This window comes from Brachypodium distachyon, chromosome 1 (assembly GCF_000005505.3).
Source record: "Brachypodium distachyon strain Bd21 chromosome 1, Brachypodium_distachyon_v3.0, whole genome shotgun sequence".
Lineage (NCBI taxonomy): Eukaryota > Viridiplantae > Streptophyta > Magnoliopsida > Poales > Poaceae > Brachypodium > Brachypodium distachyon.
Window position 1 is genome coordinate 10,396,194 of NC_016131.3, and position 23,248 is coordinate 10,419,441.

The 23,248-nt window shown below is 45.4% G+C and overlaps 3 protein-coding genes across 18 annotated transcripts; all 3 read right to left on the minus strand.

The window, feature by feature from the left end:
- Positions 1–696: 696 nt before the first annotated feature.
- Positions 697–2,382, minus strand: LOC100822380. Of its 3 annotated transcripts, none has more exons than XR_001405102.2 (3): positions 1,851–2,378; positions 1,560–1,698; positions 697–1,454 (listed from the first exon to the last, which is right to left on the minus strand). XR_001405102.2 is itself a non-coding variant. In XM_010233714.3 (3 exons), the coding sequence occupies exons 1-3, from the start codon at positions 2,276–2,278 to the stop codon at positions 845–847; spliced, it is 1,254 nt and encodes a 417-aa protein (XP_010232016.1). In that variant the 5' UTR covers positions 2,279–2,382; the 3' UTR covers positions 697–844. The 3 variants fall into 3 exon arrangements, 2 of the variants coding, with proteins under 2 accessions (XP_010232016.1, XP_010232012.1); XM_010233714.3 differs by having other exon boundaries at positions 1,560–1,775; positions 1,851–2,382; XM_010233710.3 differs by having other exon boundaries at positions 1,560–2,382.
- A 485-nt stretch (positions 2,383–2,867) lies between these two features.
- On the minus strand, positions 2,868–10,457 carry LOC100822687 (elongation factor-like GTPase 1). Of its 14 annotated transcripts, none has more exons than XM_010233730.3 (6): positions 7,211–10,457; positions 5,753–5,806; positions 5,617–5,663; positions 5,422–5,530; positions 5,148–5,327; positions 2,871–5,048 (listed from the first exon to the last, which is right to left on the minus strand). In XM_010233730.3, the coding sequence occupies exon 1, from the start codon at positions 10,373–10,375 to the stop codon at positions 7,229–7,231; it is 3,147 nt and encodes a 1,048-aa protein (XP_010232032.1). In that variant the 5' UTR covers positions 10,376–10,457; the 3' UTR covers positions 2,871–5,048; positions 5,148–5,327; positions 5,422–5,530; positions 5,617–5,663; positions 5,753–5,806; positions 7,211–7,228. The 14 variants fall into 14 exon arrangements, with proteins under 14 accessions (XP_010232027.1, XP_024312360.1, XP_024312356.1 ...); XM_024456591.1 differs by having other exon boundaries at positions 2,871–3,968; positions 4,471–4,539; positions 4,991–5,048; positions 5,148–5,663; XM_024456590.1 differs by having other exon boundaries at positions 2,871–3,968; positions 4,471–4,592; positions 4,991–5,048; positions 5,148–5,663.
- Positions 10,458–15,380: 4,923 nt separating this feature from the next.
- LOC100821373 (protein DYAD) lies at positions 15,381–23,138 on the minus strand. The gene is made up of 11 exons (XM_003561705.4): positions 22,763–23,138; positions 21,971–22,054; positions 20,668–20,824; positions 20,481–20,557; positions 19,317–20,362; positions 18,404–18,488; positions 17,572–17,634; positions 16,995–17,057; positions 16,707–16,790; positions 16,041–16,613; positions 15,381–15,948 (listed from the first exon to the last, which is right to left on the minus strand). Exons 2-11 carry the CDS (start codon positions 22,028–22,030, stop codon positions 15,835–15,837), a joined length of 2,322 nt encoding a protein of 773 aa, XP_003561753.1. The 5' UTR covers positions 22,031–22,054; positions 22,763–23,138; the 3' UTR covers positions 15,381–15,834.
- Positions 23,139–23,248: the final 110 nt, after the last annotated feature.

The following is a 23,248-nucleotide window of genomic DNA, read 5'->3' on the forward strand; positions in this document are numbered from 1 at the left end:
TGCCGTTTCATGTTTCTGTCGAACTGTCGATTTACGTTTCGGTACCTATTTTTCGGTTTTGCGCGGACTCGGGCAGAACAGATACTGCATACCTCGTTTTTGGGTCAATTTTCGGATTCTGTTCCGGCCGCTTAAAAACGGATCCGAAAAACACTGATTCGGTAGACTGAATGCGCATTCTTTTCGGGCCAGATTGTTCGGTAACTGCTAGAGTTTTGTAAAAACGGATCCGAAAAACACTGATTCGGAAGACGGGATACGCGTTTTTTCAGGTCAGATTTTTTGGTAACTGCTAGATCGAGTTGCTCTAAGCATAGTACGTATGAGATGAAACCGTAAATGCCTTCCCAAGCACGCTGCTGAAATTTCGTTGGTTTCATAGAGGAGGATGGCTGTGATTGGGCCATGGTGGTGATATTGTTTAGTTTTCTTGTAATATATATGGCAACAAAAATGTAGTATCTCAGATTAACCCCCAGCAAGAAATTGTGCTATTACTGGCGGAGATTGCTCACTAGATGATTTCTAAACTTCCGCCAAGGATCATTCTGTACTTCGTCTTAATAGTAGCTATCTAAGTTGAAAATACTTGATATCTATACACCGTGACACCAGCTTGTCTCCGTATATCTCAAAATAAAATGAAATAATGCTCAATCAGATAATTGGACAAATATATTAAATTCTCTTGGGACCAAACCAGGGAATCATCCAAACTTCATTACAAGAAAATGAGATACAAAGAATGGAAAATATATTCGTCTAGCAGCTATTCATTTTCACGTATATATAAATTATAAAAACAGGGTTCAGGCATCCTAAATTTTCTAGGCGGCCGTCTAAGCTAATTTTTTTCAGGGAACCCTCTCATCCAACAGGGCGTGTATGGAAAAGACTCTCGTATGTTGTGTTCATGTGGCAATAAAATATCTTGATAACGCGTTGGGTATATGCTGCCCAAGGTTTGAATCCTTGAGCTCTTCAAATGATAGGCATATCCCGTCTCCACGGATTTACTCAAGAAGATAATTTCCTTACGAGGATGAAACCCGAGTATTCCAATTCCTGCCGGGTCGTATTTTTTCACCCTATTTTCATTGTTAAGAGCATCATCATCGTCAGAGCTCCATTCGAAATTCTCTTCGACTTGTGCTTTCTTCTCATCATTTGGAAAATAAGATTCATAGTTAATATCCTGCGATACCCAGGGTCCATGATCTTGGCTGTAACAGTTAAGACTCCGTGTGTCAAGGTTATTGAGCTTCAATACCCACTCCATCTGATTGGACGATTCGGTAAGGATCCAAATACTGAGGAAACTATTATCGCCTAGTGATGCATAGTACACTCCCTTCTCTGATTTTCCTAGATATTTTTCTTGATAGACTGCCCATCCTGATCCAAGTCCAACCGGTGGTTTAATTACTTGGTATTTACTGTTTGACAAGGATATCCTGCGCGCGATACCAAATCATGCACGCAAAATACATCAGTTAAAAGAAGCGGGGAGGCATTTCAACAATATAGAATAGAGTAAAAAATTAATAAGAAGTGTATACCTAAGAAAATGATTCAGGCAGTCCACATAAAGTGCCCCTTGCCAGCATACGGCGTAGCATTTCCTCCCATGCAAGCGCGAATCAGAGACGGTCCCTGCTGCGTCTCCTTCTCGAACAAAAGACCGCTCCTCCCAGTGACCTGACCTCGACGAGTAGACATGCATGGTGTACAAAGATGGAGGCCATTCTGATTCCTCTAATACATGGTCTACATGTCTATGGTAATAATAAAAACCAGGAACCCTGAACACCTCAAAGTGGGTTGATACCGTGGGATCATAAACAAGGTACCTGTGGTAGAAATCTGCCTCCGTCGTAGTGCACCGGGCCGGGCAGGGGGGCAAGAGCACCGCCCACCGTGTCGCGGGGTTAACGACCCAGCCGTTGTGGAGTAAGAGGAGCCCGTTGCAGTGATCCCGGACAGGAGATTTCTCGGCGGTGGACGGCAAGCAGTCGTGGATCCTGGCGCTGATCGCGGGCCGGCCCGTGGAGGAGGGGCGATCGAAGAAGTCTGAGAGATCGAGCATGTCGAAAGAGATGATGATGCTTGCCAGGGAGAGCGGCAGCAGGTCGGCGCGCAGGAGGCGCCTCGCGTCGATGATGGCGCGCCAGTCCTTGCAGACGCAGCGGGACGCGGCTAGCCAGCGCGGCTCAAGGCGCCCGAGGACGTCCGCGAGCAGGTCGTCGGGCAGCAGGTCAGCTCCCGCGAATTGTTCCATCCGTTCTTGGAGTTGGCTTTGAGGTCTGGCTCCGCGAGTGGCGCCTGTGCGCGTGCAAAAGAAGCGAATTTCCCTGTTTGCCTTCCTGTTTTGACAGGAGCCCTGTTCGCGTTTCTATTTAAGGACGAATCAGAAGACTACTTGGAGCCGGACTTCTTTTTTTGTTTGGAAACTCTGTTGTAGTCGGAATTCGTTTTTTGTTGGAAACTCTCTTCTAGTCGGACTTGGCCACTGGACTCGGCCACTTACCGAATGCGGCCGAGACGGTGTTGACCAGCAAGGATCACTACCCCTTTGCTTTCGTGGTGCCAGGTATACCGTATCGTATATATTCTCCTGTTAACATTAATTGTTCTCTTCCCCGCAAAAAAAAACGTTAAATTGTTCTCTGTATCGTCTCATTTAAATTACCGGGCAAGCTTGCTGTCAAATTTTTTTTACTGGGCAGGCTAATATGTTCTCATTGCTCGTTTGGAAGGTTAAGAAAAGGTTTCGTCATTGCGTAAATTTTGCTCAGAACAAATCCTCCATTCTCACACTACCCTGTGTTGAGCTTGATCAACTCCAACTGACAAAAACTAAACAGTTCTCATCCAAAAAAAAAACTCAACAGTCATAATCCTCCAATTTACACAGTGCAGCGCTGTGGTTCGAAGAGCGGCAGAATGTACAAACCAATAACGGTGGGGCGACCACAACCGACAAACAAAAATGCCCTAAGCTAACCTAACAAAAGAAGAAGGAAAGGGGTGTGGATTAAACCCCAGCGAGAAATTGTACTATTATTGGCACACGGATTGCTCACTAGAACTTCCGCCAAGGATCGTCCTGTAGTTTGTCTTGATAGAGATCATGTAGTCCACTATCTGTTCCACCGGACCAAGCCAAATGATTATGCTACTCCCTCCGTTCCTAAATATTTGTCGTTGTTTTAGTATAAACAGCGCTAAAACAACGAGAAGTATTTAGGAACGAAAGGAGTAGAAGAAATAAGGCAAGATGATACTCCTCCAGTTCCTGAATATAAGATGACCTAGTTTTGTCCTGAGTAAAAACATGATGAGTATATGCATGACCGAACTGTTCACATGACAGTATCTTTACTTGCCTGATGGTGCACTGTTGGAAGATTGCTTGAAATGGACTGAAGTGTACCGATATGATAAATAAAGCTTGAAGAAACCAGTCCTAGACTCCTTTCGTAATGCTTCTTGCTTTTACTTTCTAAAATGAAATTTCACGTGCCACATGCCATATTGCGTTGCCCTACTGATTTGGTTACAAGATGGCATAGTCAGGAATTACCTTGTCCCAGATATAAGCCAAACGAACCGACAGTATATCATTGTTCTTTCAACATCAGTAGTAAGATGGCATAGGGCAAAGAAGTTGAGTTCAACTTTACGCAAACATATCACTGCCTTTAGCACACAATAAAGCAAGGTTTCACATATATCATCCAACTACATCAATCCAACACTTCTGTCTTTTTTCCTACTCAAATCAAATAATATTGATGCATTTAGGATTTTGGATGCTGCCAGTGTTCATTGCATCATACTGACAACTGGTTTTACACTTTTACATCTTCCCTGAAGTCTCATTTGATTGCTGTGTTGTGCCCTTGGTGAGGTACCGTGACTATCCTCAGATGCAGTAAAATGAGTTGTTTGTTTATCTTTTTCCAGACCTTTAAGATAAAAAAAATACAGTTTTTTAAACAAACTCAAGGTAATAAACTCGGAACAAAATTAAGATTTCACAGCCCACTCAATTGGACCACCTAAAGCTTTTGGAGTACACTTAAAATGCGACTGTAGCTTTATAGCTCCAAACTAAACAAAGAACTAAACATTTTTTTCTATGAACGAAAAAAAGGATACGAAAGGAATTATAAATGCCAGGATTTAATCATCAAAGATGTTTAATTAGTGCACTGGAGGACGGCCAAATAATAATAGGAGCATAATTCATGGAAGAAATTATAAGTATGGCAGTCCATCATATTTCTTCCTGGAGCTTTTCTTCTCAGAGGGCAATCATAATTCATAAGTCTTAATGAAACCCAAGTAAAACAGTTATCTCGTAGCAGCATAGCTTAATTACACACTATAGCAATTTTCGTTTGTTGAACCAATGTTTCATTTGGAACGTTTATCTCCTAAAAGCATAGCATAACCACATAGACTTACTCTGTCGGCTTGTACAGCTGAAGTACTAATGAGTAACGACCATCGTTTGCACAAATCTTTGTAGTTCATCTATTACCAACATCACCAAATAAATGAAGAACATGGTTCCTCTAAATCAAATGCTGCACAACAAACCGCATCAAGCAAGCATATTCATAGCTTTGTAAAGTTCAATGTAGTAGCTGAAGGAGCTCCTATGTAAAAAAAGAACAAAAAGGAAAACTGAGTCGCATCTCTGCGAACAGTTCAGAAGAAGAAATAGGAGAGCCAATGATTTCCAACAGAAGAATAATTGAAGTACAGTATAGCTAATCTGCAATTTTTATTATTATCTATTTGCATAATAAGGAGGCATGGCAAATCCTTCTCTCAAATAATTATATCCCTGGTACCAATGGACTAGCAGGGCGGGCATGGGCATTAATCTTACTGCCATCCTTAGTGAGAAGCACACCGAAACACATGCATATCGAAGCTCAGGAAGCAAGAATCAGCACCACAACAGGAAGGTGAAACTTACATTTAGAGCCGAGGCGCGGTATGTCCTTAAGCTCCGCAACAGCAACGTAAAGAGATTCCTGCAAGAAAGAAAAGGCAAACCAGGCAGTAGGTCAAATCACAATGAAGATGCACAAACCATGACGCTGAAGCACATAAAATTGCCAAACGGTACCCACCTGCTGTTGTGGACAAACAAAAGGAAGATGTTGTCTTGTAGCACAAATTCCAAAATCCACATACTTGTTCCTCAGTCGCCATGATTGCCAATCCTAATTCCTAAATGTGGAACACACACATATGCTATCTATGAAGGGATTTCACATGCTACACGCCACACCTTCGGAGCACGTGTTTTTCTGCAGAGTAAAAACGGGATTCCGAAAGGTCAACTCTGATGCACATGAACAGGCAAAATGAAAAGCAGAAGTGCAGCTTTGCAAGATTTAGCACCGATTGACAGTCATGGTACTCATAAGTGGGAGGTGCAAATATGGAGAATGGAGAGAGCGTATGGACTCTCTGCTCCATCCGACATCACTTAGAATTTCTTCAAGAGAGGCTATATGCCATGAACGAGGTACCATTAATTGGTCAAGCTGCATCACACAAATGAACATTAAGCTTCAACAAAATACAAAACCATACCTGCCAGCATTTTGTACAGCAATGTTGGCTCCTCGAGCAACAAGAAGCTGCAAAGAACAGTGTCTGGCTAATGAATGTTGAGAAAATCAGCCAAACATTTAAATAGCAAAAGTGCTGTCAGATCAGCGTCACATACCTGACAGCAGACAGCATTTCCACCAGAAGTTGTGAAGTGGGGTGTTACCTGATACTGTCAGATGGAAGCAAAGGAACTTATAAGTTATAAGTATAATAAAGCTAATAGGTACTACCTCTGTTCCAAAATTATAAGATGCTTTGGTAAGCCAAAATAGCCTACCAAAATGTCTTATATTTTGGAACAGAGGTGGTGCACTAGAAGAGGGACAAATTGGTAAATGGTAATATATTCCAAGTGGCTAAAACAACTTATTTTTCTGCAGCACAAAATATATGTATTCTGGAAGCTATAAATCAATGTTCTTTTTATGGAGGTAGTGATACACACTCCCTCCTGACAACAAATCTAAGACATGCACATGATAACAAATATGAACCATCAATCTCATTGTAATATACCTGTCATAATATTTAAGTTAGGCACTGTTAGGCACCGACAAACTGCAGAACATTGCTGAGCATGTTCCATTGGGTTATGACCAGGACAACATTAAAAGCAATAGACACAACATTGTGGAGTGAGCTATTGCTTTTTGTACAGAATATCAAATTATCAGCTCAAGTTAGTGAGTGCAACATATCAGTTGTTCAATGTCTTCATTCACAAAGTATAGCTCAATATCAATTGGTGATGAGCATATGTCAAGATTCAAGAGTAAATGGCAGATCAAAATTGATTATGCACAAAGGTCACTTTTCAGATGTCAGATTGAACAATCTGGCGCTATGTGGTCTAGAGCTTATGGCTTCCCAAAGTCAAGAAGCTTGGAATACAAGGCATATTTGGGCTAATAGCTCCTGGCCTAATTAAATTTACGATGTATAATACAATACAGTATTTAATGTTGCAGGCTATAACTGTTGGCACTTTTAAACTAGATGAGCTCCTCCTTAGGCCATCCTCCATGCTCTCCTTAGAATAGCAATGGAACTAACAAAACTAAACAGAGGGGAGTGGGGTTTTTTTTTTTTCAGGACAGACCAAATACTAAAATGTCGAGAAATAAGATAATGGGATTTGTGTCCTTTTCAATGGAACTCCAAGTATTCTACAAAGAACTTCAACAGAAATAAAACCTGTTTTTTCTGTGTTTGTTGCTATCTATGAAAATCATGTATCTATCATCCTAGATAAGATATTTTTGGAACATATTAGTTTTTTTCATCAAGGCAAGGACTAAAACAGCAGCGGGTCTTTCTAATTTGACACCACAAAAGTTACCAAAGACATAAGTTTTTGTTTGCAGCAATGCATAGCTGAAACAAGAAATAGCAGCAACCCATAACTTATCACTAATCCTTCTCTAAGATACCAATGGTTTACATGCCGCAAAGAATCCAATAATAATAATAAAAACAATGAAAACAGTATGGCCACGTAAAATTCCATATTTGCTTCTATTTCAGTTTACCAGGACAAAATCTGGAACAAAGATACAGTTTCATGTTTCCCTACCTCCCAACAAAAATACAGCTACACTTTCTTAGCTAGAGTTCGTTGTTTCGTGCCATGTTCCACAACTTTCTCTTCAACATGCAGTCCTTTCCTACGCCTCACAGTATTCATAAGTTTCTTGGCCAAGTTTGGCCCAATGCTTGCCCCATCTCCAAATTCTTCCATTTCCTCCTGTGACTTTGGGGTAAAAAATGGGTCCTCAGGAATAACATCCCAGTGGCTAAGAACAAGCAGAGCACTAGCTGCACCTGATGTTACGCTCCTGAGCTGATTAGAAAATCCAATGCTCTCAGCAACAGGCAAGTAAGCATGCACTGTGAATACTGAAGTTCCCTCTTGCATCTCTTCTTTCAAAACCTTCGCTCGCTTCTTACCAAGAACTGCATAAGTTGAGCCTAGTTGCTCAGTCGGCGTGGTCAATTCACAGAAGTACATACCTTCAACAAGCCTTGGGTTGTTCTGAAGAACAGCTGCTCGGCAAGCTTCTTTAACTGCAGTTATTACTTGCCCACTAAAGATGTTGTACTGATCTGATTGATGGGCAGCGTCAGAGTTGTCAGCAAATATGTAAGGCTCAATGACAAATGCCAGACCCCACATAGGTTCATCACATAAAGGTCCTGCATTTGTGGCAAACTGAAATCCTGAAACAATGCTGTTACGTAGTGCCACAGATTCTTCATGTAATGCTTCAGGAGCATCTGTTGATAATTTACTGTTGTCAAGTGCTTCAGCATCAGATCCACTCACAAACCCTAATCTCTCAGAAAAATGTGCTCTACCACACACAAGGACACCTTGTCTTCCATCTTCCATAGTTATCACACTATCACCTGATTTAACATCAGGCAAGAGAAGGAAGTTTGGGCCAACCTGCCAAGGACCCAAGGACCAGATCCTTTGGAGGTATCCAAGCCATGCATGCCTATACTTCTCAAGCTTTTCTTTATCCACTTGCTCGGAAATGGCTTCCAATTCACTGTCTATGGCACTGATCATACGCTGCCTAAGCATTGCAACAGAATCACCATCATCTTGAGAAATTTGTGGGTTCAACACCACATTCCTCTTTGCTGTTTTCCCCTCAATTATTTGACCAAGCAATTGATCACTTTCTTGGAGGACCTTAGTCAAAGCATTGGGAAGTCTTAGGGCATGGACTCTCACAGTGCATCTCCCATTTGGAGTAGTCCTCTCAACAAATGTGTGCGGAGCCTTCAAGCTATCCAATAAGCCAACACCTTCTCCTTCAATCGTCTCTTTAAAGGAGACCAAGGGGTCTGAAACGACTAACTTGACCTTTGCGAACCTCTCCTCCAAATCCTTCTTGCACCGCTCCAAATGAATCTCCCCAGCTGCAGCAAGAATATGTTCACCCCTATGTGAAACAGTGTACTCAACAAATGGATCCGCCCGGTTCAGAAGCTTAATCCCTTTAACAAGGGCACCCAGATCTGCCGGGTTGGAGGGCTCGATTGCGACCTTAAGCATCGGGGACACCTGAAACATCATACTTGAGAACGGCCAGCAATTCTTGGTGGATGACAATGTGGCGCTCTTCAATATGTGTTGCCCAAGGCCCTGTATCGCGACCACATTCCCCGCACTCACACAGTCAACTGGCCTCAAGCCCTGTCCCAACATCTCATACAAGTAGTGGAGCTCAACCTCCTGCACATGCTTCTGCATTGCCATTGCATCCCCTTTCACTGGATCATACAATGCCGACAACACAAACACCTTCTGCCCTGCACGAAGAACTCCACTGAAAACCCTTGCAAATGCCATAAAACACTCCTCTGACTCAGTTGCACCTTGGTGGCTTAACAACTCCCCATGCACCCCCTTCAATGGTAACATCTTATATGGCACCGCAAACATCTTCGACACATAAACCACCACCGGTGCATCTGCGCTCACATCACAGGTCTCCACACATTTCCTCACCCTATCTGTTTCCAAGACAACCTCAGGGCAACCAGCAGCATCCTCTGGCGCAAGCTCCCTCTTTGGCATAAGCCTTGCAATCCTGACCCCTTGAGCAACAACAGGATCAGGAGTGCACTCAACCATCATGGCCATCACTGCATCTGCCAGCGGCAGCCACCGGCTCATGACAGCCTGCAAAACCACCTTCGGGTCCTTGTTCTGCAGCTCCCTTTGCGGAATGTTCAATTTGAAGTTGCTAATGACCTTCTTAACTATCTCACCGTCCTGCCCTAGAACCCCCTCGTACAATTTCCACAGGGGCTTCAGAACGAACTCCACAAACATGGGGTCCCTGTCAACACCCTCTATCGCCTTCTTCCCCACAATCATAAACGTCTTCTTACCATTCTCATCCACCTTCTTTTCCAAGTATCTTGGGCCCCAAAATCCTCTCAGCAGAGCAGCGGAGTTGGCGCCAAGCTTGGTGGCGTACAAGTCAGCGAATTGGTGTATACGGAAGCCCCAGCCATCCAGAGCACAAGCGAAGACGACATTGCCCTTTTGGGGCTGGAAGGCATCCTCCTCGTCGTCGTCAACATCCTCTGGGAGATCGTCATGTGAAGATGAGGAGCTGGAGGAGGAGGGCTGGTCTTCGAGGGACGCGAGGACAGAGAAGTAGGAGTGCGATCGCAATGCAGAGTGGATGGAGTTAACGTCGGAGAGAATGCGGTGTAGGCGCGCATAGGCCTCGGCGGGGGTGAGGTGGAGCTCGGTGATGAGGCGGTCGAGCTTGTTGAGGACGAGGCAGGGGCGAAGGCGCTCAAGGAAGGCCTGGCGAAGCGCGGCATGGGTCTGGATATGGACGCCCTCAACGGCATCAACAAGGATGAGCGCGGAGTCCGAGAGGCGCGCGGCGGAGGAGACCTCGGAGCAGAAGTCGATGTGGCCCGGGGAGTCGATCAGGTTGACTCGGTGGGCCGTGGGGCCGCTGCCGTGGCGGAGAAGCACGGCGGCGGACTTCATGGTGATGGCCCGGCGCTGCTCCTCGTCGAGGTAATCCATAAAGCGGAGGCGGCCGGCGAGTCTGGGGTGGAGGAGGCCGTCGCCGAAGGAGGCGACGAGGTGGTCTGCTAGCGTGGTCTTTCCATGGTCAACGTGGGCCAGGATGCAGGTGTTGCGGATAAATCGGGGGTTCGCCGGTGGTGCCACGTCATCAGCTTTCTCCGCCGCCGCCATTGCAGCAAGCGGTGGTGGTGGTTAGGGTTGGGCTTTGGGGACGAAGAGTGGGGATGTCGGAGAACGGGTATACAATGAGCGATAGTTACGCTAGCATCGCCGCCCCCACGAGGGTAAACACACTCACGGGCTTTCGGCCCACCAGGCCTTCTCCGCTTGCTTTTACTCCTTCATAGGATTCATTATTTCCTAAAAAAAGACTCATTATTTACAAGCTCGCTGACTCTCTATTTTTTCTAAACTATGGCTGCTCAAGTCTTTTATTCCGTTGACGATAACATGTGTGGTTGAACTGCCTCAATCAGAAGTTCGCTGATTCTCTCGATTAGCATTCATGTCGTTTTGAAAGAAAAAAGCAAAAAGCCTGTCTCCAATCAAAAACTCGCTCGTATGTACGGCTGTCTTAGTGAACAAAAACGTTTTGAGTTTCACCGAAATATGGCGGTTCTCTCACATCATGTCACCATCTTGGAATTGTTAGGCGTGGAAAACCTTGGATCTTTTTTGAAGTGTTTATTAATATGAATAGTGAGGTAATCATCGGAAACACTATGGCAAGGGTGAGATGCCATACAGAATATATAAGAGTACTCTGATTCTTCTTCTTTTGCGGTTGTGCCTTATCGGGCGGTGTCATGATGACACAGAGTTTTACTCACTGCAGATTCGATGTGTCCTCATAGATATGTTCATAAAGATCGGATGAGTTCACGCCAGTGTGTCAAGCTGCTTTTGTTGGTATGGTGTTCTGCGATTTTGGAGTCCTTCTCTAGTGTTCTGAACTTCTGGTACAAATCTCATGGTTTGACGACCTATATTTTTATGACATCATCACCAGCCCAAGTACGTTTAATGTTTATGATTTCTCATCTATTTGGATGGACGACTCAACTGGTTTCTTGAAACCTTTGAAGGTACGTAGTCAACTTTGTGCAAGGGTACGAGTGGAGGTGTTGCCGCTCAAGTCTAATTATAGTCTCTTTGCTGAAACCTTGACGGTATTTTGTGTTGCAAAAATTAACATCATGAAAATGATGTGTTTAAGAGATTTCATTGTAATTTTTTGTTCTACGAGTTGCTTTGTAATTTTTTGGATCTATGATATGAAACATTGTACATGTAACGATTATGGAGTTTGAATAAAGTAAAAGTCAGTTCTAAAAAAACATTTTTGTTGTTCTTATTAATAATATCATCATTACTATTTTTTCTTTATTATTCCATTCTTTTTTTCATTTTCGTTGAAGACTGTCTGGGAGCTGTTTGATCTCTAGATTGGCTTACGTAACTACCAACGTATCTCGTATGCAAATTTTTAATCCAAGATCCAATAGTTCACGGCTTTTGTACAAATGCTTAGCTTAGGATTTACTTAAATCATTGTATTCCTTAAGATCTTCAAAAACCAATACTTGACTTTTGTGGGAGTTTTTTTTTTGCGGAATAAAACCAAACTTCAGCTGTACAAAAATAAAAATTAAAGTAAACCAAAACAAATAAGTCAACAATAGTAGGAGGAAACTAAATATTTTGATAGTGCAAACAAATATGATCCTAGTTCATAAAATGTTATTACTCATGTCTCGTCTCTTTGTAGAACAGAAAAATGGGTACCAACAAGGCTAAAACATCAAAAGACTTCTTACATCAGAACAATTACAGAGAAACCAAAAAGGATCGTCCAAAATGAAAATTTATATTTTATTTTGCCAAAACACGAGGAATATAAAAATATCTATTAAATAGTGTGTTGTCATTAATGTGGGTGGGTAAAGTGCCTCACGAGGTGGGTCTCCTGCAAGGAGAGGCGCGAGAGGCAGCGCCCAACGCCACAAATAGAGAAAAAGAGCATATCATACATAATTAGCGACGGAGATTAGCCATGAGCTGCTTACTCCGTTCTACCCGCCGCGTCAACTCCTCACTAGACCTCGCAACCCGGTGCAGCCACATGACCGCATCCCCTAGCGTTCTAAGCGTCCCGACCTTCCCAGCCTTCGGTAACCACCTGCGCACCCCCTTGCAGTTGATTCCAGCCACCGGGTTCCGTAGCAACGCACGAGCACACATGCTAGTATTGGTTAATACGGGGCTTCACGTGTCAGTTGACCCGCATCACGGAACAATACGTTGGAGAATCGCATCCAAATAACCAGATATAAAGGAGAAGAGAAAGGTGCCGATAAATTAACAGCGTCGGCTTCGGTGCTTCGGGGATATGGGGTATCCTGGATCCTAAGAGCACGGGTCGGGCCCCACCTTGTCAGTGTGAGGCACCCTGGGGATGGGGTACCCGGGGACTGCCTTCCCGGAATTGTCTTCTTGGGAGCCCTGTGTCTATTCTCTCCTTTCTCGGACCTGGAGCCGAAAGGCTCTGCGGGGGCGCCTGGTCTGGTGCCCGGGGAGAGAATACGCCAGTGCTTACCTCAGCCGGTCATGGGCGTCCACTTTGGCACCCACGATCCTGGGCTAGTACGAATCTGCCCGTTCAGAGGCATCCTTGGGACTGCGCGACTCCGGTGTGACGATCGTTCGCGAGGACGGCAGGCTCCCTTTTACCTTTTGACTGACCAGCTTCCATGTCGCATCACCGTTTCGGCCCAGACAAGGCCGAAAGCTTCTCTGCGCCCTGGATCGGGTACAGATCACTTTGGACAGAAGGCACGGAGTAGGCGGATAGCTTCATATTCGTCTTGTAGCGGAGATGTTCCCCTGTAGCAGCACACATGCCGTGTGTCCTAGTTCGTCATTGTGGTGTCCCCTTGAACTATAAAAGGAGGTCCAAGGCTTCCACCCGAAAAAGGTTGGCATCAGGGTTAGACCAGACATAAGGAGCTCGAGGTAGGAGAAGGGTTGGTGTTCCGACAGCTGGAGAAGAGCAGCGTCTGCTTCTTCCTCCTCCCCGGGCCATCATAGTTTAGGCTTGAGCTTGCCGCTCCAGCCGCTCATTGCACTCTTTCCTTGTGCGACACCACCATCAATACACACAAAGCAGGACGTAGGTTATTACACTTCCGGGTTGCCCGAACCTGAGTAAAACGATCAGAGTCGAAGTCCACACCGGTGAATTTCGGAGCGCTATCCCTATCCCACCCTACCTAAACAAAAAATGGGGCTTGCACTCCCGGTGTCCGCGTTCGCAGACGCGACAAACAATGTGGTGCGGTGGGAAGGGAGGAGGGACGGCTCGACTGTGTAACCTGTAGGAGGAAAAACGTAATGAAGTTTGTCTCTCCACCAAGTTAAACTTAGGGGCTCTTTAGTTTGAACCCAACATTGTCTTACCAAAAAATTTGCTGCCAAAATATTAGTCAAAGTTTTGGTCATCCATGATATGGCCACAAAAGTGAATAAAGTTTGCAAAGCAGCGTTGGCATGCCAAAAAATTATCAATCATCCAAATAAACACCAAGTTCAGGGTGGGCATTCGGGTTAACCCGAAATTTCGGGTCGGGGTATTCGGGTTTTTTAAAGTTCGGGTTGACAAAAATGGTACCCGAAAATAGACCTAAAAAATCGGTTTCGGGTTTCGGGTAATCCGAATTTACCCAAAAATGAGGATGGACTGGAAGATTGGGGATGTACCGGGCAATCGAGCTGTAGCAACGCAGCAGTCGGCATGGAGAGAGGCGCGGGGATCGGCAGGCAAGAGGAAGGGCGACACGGGGGGCGACTGGATCTGGGGAAGACGACATGGGGAGCGGCGGCCGCCGGCAGAGCTGGACAGATCGGGGAGCGGGGAGGTTGGGGAGGGCAGCCAGGAGAGCGGGCAAATCACCGGAGCTGGAGGATGGCGGCGCGGGGTCGACGTGGCAGCGGCCGGAGGAGGGCAGTACGGGGGGAGGTGGGGCAGCGCGCCATGGCAGAGGCGAGGTCGCCATGGGGATCGTCCCCTCGGGAGGCCTTTGGTGTTGTGCGTTGAGACTTGTGAGGGAGACGAGGAGGAGATACAGAGCGGGCTAGATTCAGTAGTGAAGATGGGCTTGGTTGGGCCAAAATTCTAAACTGGGGTGTTCTACACGCTTAGTTAAATCGGGCTATTCGGGCTATTCGGGTACCGGGTACTGGAACCCGAATTGACCGAAATAAATTCGGGTTTCCAGACTGGACGCCCGAAAATTCTCTTTGGTTTTCGGGTTTCGGGTTTTCCGGATTCGAGGTCGGGTTTTTCGGGTTCGGGATTCGGGTATCGGGTTTTGTGCCCAGTCTGACACCAAGTTTTGGTCATGAATAAAAATTTGTTTTAGTGCACTTTGACAACAATATAAACACATCCTTAGGTCGTAGAAGACACATTGCTACTGTTTTGTGTGGCATAAACCCTCCAATTTCATACAGAAAGTAGTCCAGCACCTGTTTTTTTCTTCATACGATCTTATCGATCGGGTTCCATTATCGAAATAACGGAACAAGGTTCACGCCGCGGAGCAAATAAGTTCCCTGGCTGCACAAGCAGTCCAGCACACACACACAAAATAGCCCACGTAGGGGAAGTTCAAAATAAGAGATCATCACAGTCTAGCAATGTGTCTTGTATGCCTAGATGTTCAAGCCATGTTCATTTGAACCTAATCTAGAGATAAAAGAAAATGGCAGGTATCGTAGTTCATTTTTCCTTTAATCCCAAACAATCACAGAGAATTGGATTGAAACGATTTGCGCACGGGGCATGGTGACCTGAGACAAACCACCTCGCGAGATTAGCGCCTTCGACCACTATCAACCTCAAAGCCGGGTTTTTTAGAGCCTTCAACCACTTTCTCTCATCCCTATGTTTGCTTCTATGCTGGTAATTACTCCGTAACAGATAGTATGAGTAAATCTTTTGCCATTGCTAGAGGATGCAGGAATAAACAGTGCAACAGGAAGAGCTTTTTCTTCGAAAGGGCTCTGCATACCACGGATCTCGTACGACTTGCGTCCGACACTGCATTGAGACTGCACAACACCATGCATCAAGTGAAATCAATGGTGCCCAAAGAGTGTCGTACAGAAATCGTATAAATTTTCGTTGTACGCATAGCAGTGCTCCCTTTTCTTTCTTTCTTGAATAGTTGAATGCCTCTATAGTGTATATATGGAGCCCACAAAATTGACACGTTCCACTTCAAATGTGTCCAAAAGGGCAGACTACGCAACTGACATGCTGGAGTTAACAGGTATTGGCAAGCCACCAACCAGTTAAGTCAGGCTTGCAGAAAGAAATCCTTGATTTCCCTAAAAAATAAGAAATAAATCCTTGACACGAACTAGAAACTGACCAAGTAAACCTGCGAACTGCAACCCGAAGGGCACACCAATGTCTATGTAACCAAGAACCAAGATGATCGTCTTCCTTCCCAATTTCGTTAATCTATTTTCTTTATCTTATCCTCTCTATTTTTGTGCAATCTTTATGTTACCCTATCAACCAATATCGACCGTAATATAGAATGCCATAGGCAGGCAGGGGAGGTAGCTCAGCAGTAGGAGGGAGTGGCCAGGGCCAGGTCAGTGCCCACGGTAGTGATCCCTCCGGCCTCCGCGTTGAACATGGCCATCATCTCACGAGCACCGCAGGGCGCCGACGAGTCCTGCACGCGCACACGGCCAGACACGCATGGATAAGCATGCCTTGATCTTGCGAGAAGATCGCGAGGAAGGGGCAAGCAAATTAACAACTCACAGCATGGCGCAATGTGAGGCCGGAGAAGGAGTGCAAGGCCGGGACGGTGAACCCAGGCGTTGTAGCGGCGGCGAAGAGTGGCTGTGGCTGGAGTGGCGACCTCGGGCTGGGCAGGGGCAGCAGCTTGGCGATGGCTTTGTTGGTGGACGACGCCGATGGCGGCGTGGAGAAGTCCCCGAGCAGCGCGTGCTCGTCCATGGGCGACGCGATCACCACCTCCACAGGGGCTCGCGACGACGGCCCGACGCTGGGGCAGCTGCTGCCGCTGCGGGGGAGCTGCTGATCCGGCCCGATGCCGAAGCTGATGCCGCTGCTTCCTCCCCTGCTGCTGATGGCCGTGCCGGACCCCATGCTTGGCCACAGGAACGTGCCCTGTGGCTTGCAGATGCGGAAGCTGCTCTTCCTCACCGTCCTCTTCTCGCCGGCTTGGACGACGGTGCCATCTGCTCGCTGGCTGGTCTCGTCACCACCATCAATACATACTATTGCTTGCTTGCCATCCTTGTGAGCCACAGCCACCTCATCTCTTCCCATCTTCAGCTTATCTCCATTTCTTGGCGACAGAAATTGTTCCTGTGGAGTTCAGTGCAGACAGCTATCTCAAAAACACAGACAAGACAGAGTATAGCAGTTCCATGCAATGCAAGAGGGCTCCGGTCCCCCTACCTTCAAAGACAAGAAGGAGCTGGAAAGAGAAGCCATCTGCTCCTCTAGCTTGTCATTTTTGTCAACTACTAGCTCATATTTATCCTGAAAAATTAAACAAACCCAGTCGATCTCAATACTAGTTTCATATTGAAATGTATTGCAGATATCTACAGAGGAATAAGCAGAGACAATGTCGACTAAACCAACAGCCTTCAAGAACCTTAACGGCTTAGTTAGAAATCAAAAATTCAGCAGTGGTGTACAAATACTGAAAAGTTCAGGTAGCAACATGAGTCATGAGTGTACCTTCAGTGACCGCACCTCCTTCTTTAGCTTACCATTTTTATGAACCATATTCTCGTAGGTGTCCTGTAATTCAACAATACACGATTCACTTGCAGCTAACAAAGGATGACCGATGGTTGACCATGATGCAGTACAGGTATATACTACAAATGTGTCAGAAATCTTAATTAACTAACACAATTCTCCTAAATAAACTAAGACTAAATTCAATTGGACTTCCTTTCTAAGGAAATAGTATGATGCATACTATTTTCGCAGTTTTTCTGAAAAGGAAGACAAACACCTCCTGGCCTCTTTTTGACGAAAACAGCAGCGCTATATTTCATTGATTAAGAGGAAAAGAATACAAAGGCCTCATATAGAGGGGTGATAACAAGGAGGGGGGGCAAACCAAAAGCCACAGGTCAAAACAAAAATACAGGAGGAAAAAAAAGCAAGCAGAAAAAGAAGAAGCAAAACAAGCAAAGGAGTGGTGTTCCATTTGCTAAAACCATTTGCTCAGTCTGGTATCGACGCTGTTAGATTTTCTAAACCTAAGAGAGTGGTGTTCCATACTTCCATGCATGTCCATAGTTACCTTCAGAGACAACACCTGCTTCTCTAGCTTTTCATTGGCCTTAACCACCTTGTGGTACTTCTCCTGAGAAACAAGTAAAAACGAAATTAGTGCACCAAAACAAGCAAAGGAGTACCCTATGTCCTTATCTACAATGAAAAGCAGAAGAAAACAATGGTATCAATTCATATTTGACTACTACTCCGTACTCAACAGGGAGATCAAAGTTCAACAGGGATTATTTGCTTATCACTCTGTTATATGTTTTATTAGTGGGAAACCAGATTAAAGATGATCATAACTGCAGTGCAGTTCCAAGCACCCTATGTCCTTATCTACAATGAAAAGCAGAAGAAAACAATGGTATCAATTCACATTTGACTACTACTCAACAGGGAGATCAAAGTTCAACAGGAATTATTTGCTTAGCACTTTGTTATATGTTTTATTAGTGGGAAACCAGATTAAAGATGATCATAAGTGCAGTGCAGTTTCAAAAGTGTTATGTTCAAACATGTTTTTCTCTCAGAGTACAATCAATGTCTCAGTGGCTGAAAAGGATAGTGATAGCAACCACCTGCATGTTACAGTATTCTACTCTTAGTGATGTACTCATAAGAAACTTCACAAAACAGAATCCAAATTAGTACTTCAAAAGAGTCTTCATCAATTGAAGAACTGTTAATTATCCATATAAAATAGAAACAGGGAGACTACAAAGTTCAAAACGTCCATGTGTATCCTGTTAGCATGCTTTGTTTGAAATGATATTCTTGAGAAGTAGAAACGAAAACAAACAAAAGGAAAATAGATCAAAAGGAAATCGACAGTATCTTATTATTTGCATGGTTACCTTCCATGAACTGTAAGCTCTATCTGACTCAGATTTTGCTTCCTTGCCCAGCTGCACCATGTTAGAACTCAGCTGCTCCATTTGCCTTCACATCACCATGAAGGGGAACAGAATTGGAATTAGTTAGTTGAGTAAATCCCACATCATACCCCCTAATTGTCAGTGTTAATAATTACTCCATGCAAGAAAAATTCCTCTCTTTTTACCCCATAGTCATACTGTGCTGTATTCCATTTCCATGCTATACCCAATATAACAAAATTTTCCGCAACCTGGTAGGGCAACCCCACATGTCATGTTGGGCCCATAAAGCGTCTAAATCGGATAACAAATCTATGTTAAATCACAGAAAAATACAATATAACTATATCAATTATCTTAAATGTTGTAAAATATCATATCTCGCCTTTTCAAATCCAAAGCGGGTGGTATTTGATCCTTAAAATTTGTAAATGTAAAGTTATAATCTAAAGCTTCCAAAATATTTTTTTCTGCCTTTCAGATTGAGAAATGAAATTGAAATGAAGATTCTAAATTCATACATATAATAGTAGAATTTAAAATAAAAATCTTTAAAAATATCGGAACAAGTATCATTCAGGTAGACATAAATTTAGTGAGATATAAACTTTTTTTAAGATTTTAGAGTTTTTTAGTAACGTGGCGTCCAAGTCAAACACAACGCAACATGATTTTGCAAGTGAGGTAAAGATATCGAGTTGGAATCAATTCTTAAATAAGGATAAACCGTGGAATAAAACACAAGTACAGTAAAAAAGAGGAACATAATATTAATCAGATAATAATTGTGAATCTACAATAGCTAGAGGGGTAATGAGTGAAATTTACTCTAATCTATTTGCACCATTTATGTTAGAGGAAAAAATTGTAATGGAGTGAAAAAAAGGGATACCTTTTGACACCATTGAGCTCCTCAGCGAGCTCCTCCACCTGCCTCTTAACCAGGAGATCACCGACAGCCGGTGACACATCGTCACCGGGCTTCCACCCGGGTGGGGGTACCCAGTATGGATCAGACACGCCAGCCTCCCGCCGCACCTCCGCCAGATCGGCTGGCTCCAGCCAGTACTCCATGGCGCCGTCCGCATTGTGCCGGCGACGGAACCGTTCCGTGCTGCCATCCGGCACCCTTCCGGCCATGTGCTTAAGAAGGTGGTCGAGGAGACCGGTGTCGCCAATGTGCTTACGAGCTTGCTCCCGCAGCGCCTGGCGCATCACCGGTGCGCCGAAGCGGGCGCCACTGGAGCGCATGATTTCGAGCAGGCTCCTCTCAGCCGCCGCGTACCGCTCGGCCGACCACCGGTCCTTGCCGCGCCGAGGGTCACCGTCTTTCGCCTCCACGCGGCGCTTCTTCTCCTTTTTGGGACTCTTATATGACTTCTTTCTCTTCTTCCTCTCGTTGCTGGGCTTATCCTTGATTCTCTCCGCCACGTCTCGCTTCCTCTTGCCGTTCATTGAGCTCCTCTTATCTTCCTGCGCCGGACGCTGCTGCTCCTTGACGCTGGCCTCTGTTTCGTAGCCGTCCATGGTGGGCTCCTTGGAAGCATCGCGATGCCGGCCAATGTACCTGACGCGGCGCCGCACGCCCCACCCGGCGCCATCGCACTTCAAGGTGGTGAGGAGACAGGAGCTGGCAGCCGGAGCCGGTGGAGCTTCGGGCGACGACAGCGCGTCATGTAGCAGCGCTGGGTGGGACGACGCGCTGAAGTCATAGAGGCAGGGCCTGACAAGCCAGAAGCTGTCCTGGTGCATCTCGCTCTGGATCTCCTGCTCAGCCACCCGGCGGCGCAGGATCCGCGCGGCGTGGTTGCTGCTCATGACGAAGCGCTCGTCGAGCTCCGGCCCAGTGCTGGGCGCCGGGAAGGAGGAGAAGAAGCTTCGCAGCGCCATGAGGGACGGGAAGCTCACTGTGACATCAAGGCTCGTGTGCTCACTCACCTGCAGAGCCAAAGATATCACATCAGAGAAAAACCAAATCGAACTATCAAACACTTCACACCCCAATGAACCGAGAGTTCTCCAGCTAGAGGCACGGGCTAGAAAACCAAGGTCTCACCTGCACAACGCGTACGGACTTGAGATGGATTGGGGATTTGGGGGGCAGCCTCTCGTGGTCGATCTCGTAGAACCCTCCTGATCAGACCAAACCAATTAACCACGACATTTCAACAGCTTAGCATGAAAGCAATGCAGGATTGTACAACACATATCATATCTCTGATTGAGACCAAAATTCTGCTCACCGGCATGGAAGCTGGGGACGGCAGAAGTGGACAGGCTTTGCCTGCTCAAAGGCGAGCTGGGGCATTGGATCTTTGGGTCCTGGCTGTTATTATCCTTGCCATTTCTGCTGTGGCCTGTAAGCCTCTTCTTGTAGTAGTACTTGCTCACCTGTGGCCTCTGGGAAAGGTAACACACAATTAGAACAGGTGAGAAAGATATACGATTCGTTCAAAGTACATCAGGGGAGCACGTCAAACTGAAACTGAAATTGAGAGGTGCTTTGTGGAGTGAACGTTCAGGGTTCGGTGGGATGGGAAAGAGGGACACGTATCAACATCACATAGACCACTGTACCTTCAGAACATACTGTTTCCTGTTCTTATAAGGCATCCTGGCATATTAATCTGATGCTAGCTTTTGTATGTCTTGCAAGGTATAGTTGGTATGTATTTCTGCATTTCTTCTCAGCACAGGTGAAATTTCACAGTTTTAACTTTTCTGTATTAACTTCAAGATCATGTTTTACGATGGCCATGCATGTTAATTGTTCAGACTCTGGATGATGCTGAGTGAATTGAACTACAAAATGTTCAGGAAAAATTGAGAGTAAAAATTGCTAGTAGCATCAATTACCAATGGAGGCCACACATCAAAAATCTCGCTGAAGGTGGGACCATCTAAGCTAGTAGTGAGGAAAACCAAAGTGATCTAGCTGTCAGTCTCTTATTTTACTTTCCTAGTACACAGTAGTAGATTTAGGCTTGGACTGCAAATTTTTGTTTCATGAAAGTTATTGGACAGCAAATTTCAAGTCATCTTTGTAAAATTCATAGGTGTAAGATGTTGAAGAAGCAATTCAAGCTATATATTACTCCACAAAGGACCCAAAATTAAAGGATGCATGCATCATATATAGACCACCATAATGACCCGAGATTGAACCGAAGTGGTAAATTGAACAGGAGCATATTTAGCAACTTTGGCAAGTAATCCAATTCTTTTAGGTAAGATGGCATCAATGGAACTAGCTAGCCAATTAATCCATCTACTACTTCACTGAAGTAAACAAACTGATGTTTAACCATCTCCGGTTCAATTCGCATCCCCAAAACAAAAGTAACGTACTAGTCCTGGCAACTGCAGGTTAAATCACGTACGTGGTCGGGACATCTCTCTTCCTATCAACTGTGACTACCAGGTACAGTATTGGAAAAGTAGACCGAAAACAGCAGATTTAACCCCAGATCAACAAAAAGGCATGGAACCAAATAGTAACTGGCAGAAAAGCTGATGCTATCTTCTGGTACGATTGCACGCACGTACCATGGGCGAGTCCTGCAGGTCAGCTGCGGATGCTGCAGGAACCACCGTCTCTGCGTCCATCTGCCTAGGCGTCAGAGCCCTTGTCTGCCGCAAAGCAAAACCCGAAAGAATTAACAAAGGAGTAGTACTAGTACTAGATTTGGCACTGGAAAACAAACTGCAAAAGCTCAACCATCGAAGCAAAGGAACCCGGCCGAATGGGATGAGATCCAAAACGTCCACAAAACTAAGACCCTAACCAAATCGGGCCCTCCATCCATCACCGATCGAAAGCGTTCCGAAATAAAATCACAGGGGAAATTCCCCAAAACATGGACATTGTCACGGCATCAAAATACTAGGCGATTAAAATGATTAGCGAACAAAACTGAAAGCAAATGCTCGAAGGAGAAAAGGAGGATGCATCAGCAGCAGTAGCCTAGATGGAGCGAAAATGAAGGGAAGGCCTCGGCCTCCAAAAGCAACGAAAAAAGCCACCCAGATGGAAGGGATCGGGAACGACAAAAACTCCACGCTTTTGCGATCGGATCAAAGTAGCTTTAGGACCTGCCATGGATGCCGCAGAGCGATACGAACTGATCCCTCGAGCAGAAACAACACGCAACAATAAAGAGAGTACGGAAAGGAAAATCTCGCAGCTTTTGAATTCAAAAACAGTGCTGCGCATGCAGCCTTTGGAACCGCACAAGGAACGAAGAACACACACAACAGAGATCGCCTCCCACAAAAAAGCAAAACGAACTTGCTACCCCCACAAGATGGACGAGAAATCCTTCTTAAACCCAGACTCACCGTGCTGCTGTTTCTGAGGGATTTGGTGCGGACTGGATCGATCGATCGATGGGACTACGGTAAATAGGTAGGGATGGGGATGGGATTTTGTGGGGAATACAAATTAAATCAAGTGGTGGGCGACGAACTAGTAGTACTTGCGTTGGATCGATCGCTTTTGCGTCCTCGTCGCTTATTTGGATCGATCCAAAAGTGGGGAGTTTTGATTGCTAAGCTAGGCTGCTAAAAAGTTCATGGTGGAATTGGGGTCTCCGGCCTCTCCCACCTCGATCCGGCTGCCGTGGCCGCGATTAAATAGAGAGTGCGTGCGAGGGCTTGGTACCGTACGTGGGGAGACAGGAAGACAGAGGGGAGGGAGGCGGTGGGGTGACGGCGGGGTACGTGTGCCAGGGGCAGCGCTTGCTGTGCTGTAGAGAGAAAGGAAGAGAGAGAGGGAGGGAGAGAGAGATTGGTTACGGCGTCTGCCGGTGCCGGTACCGTAACGGG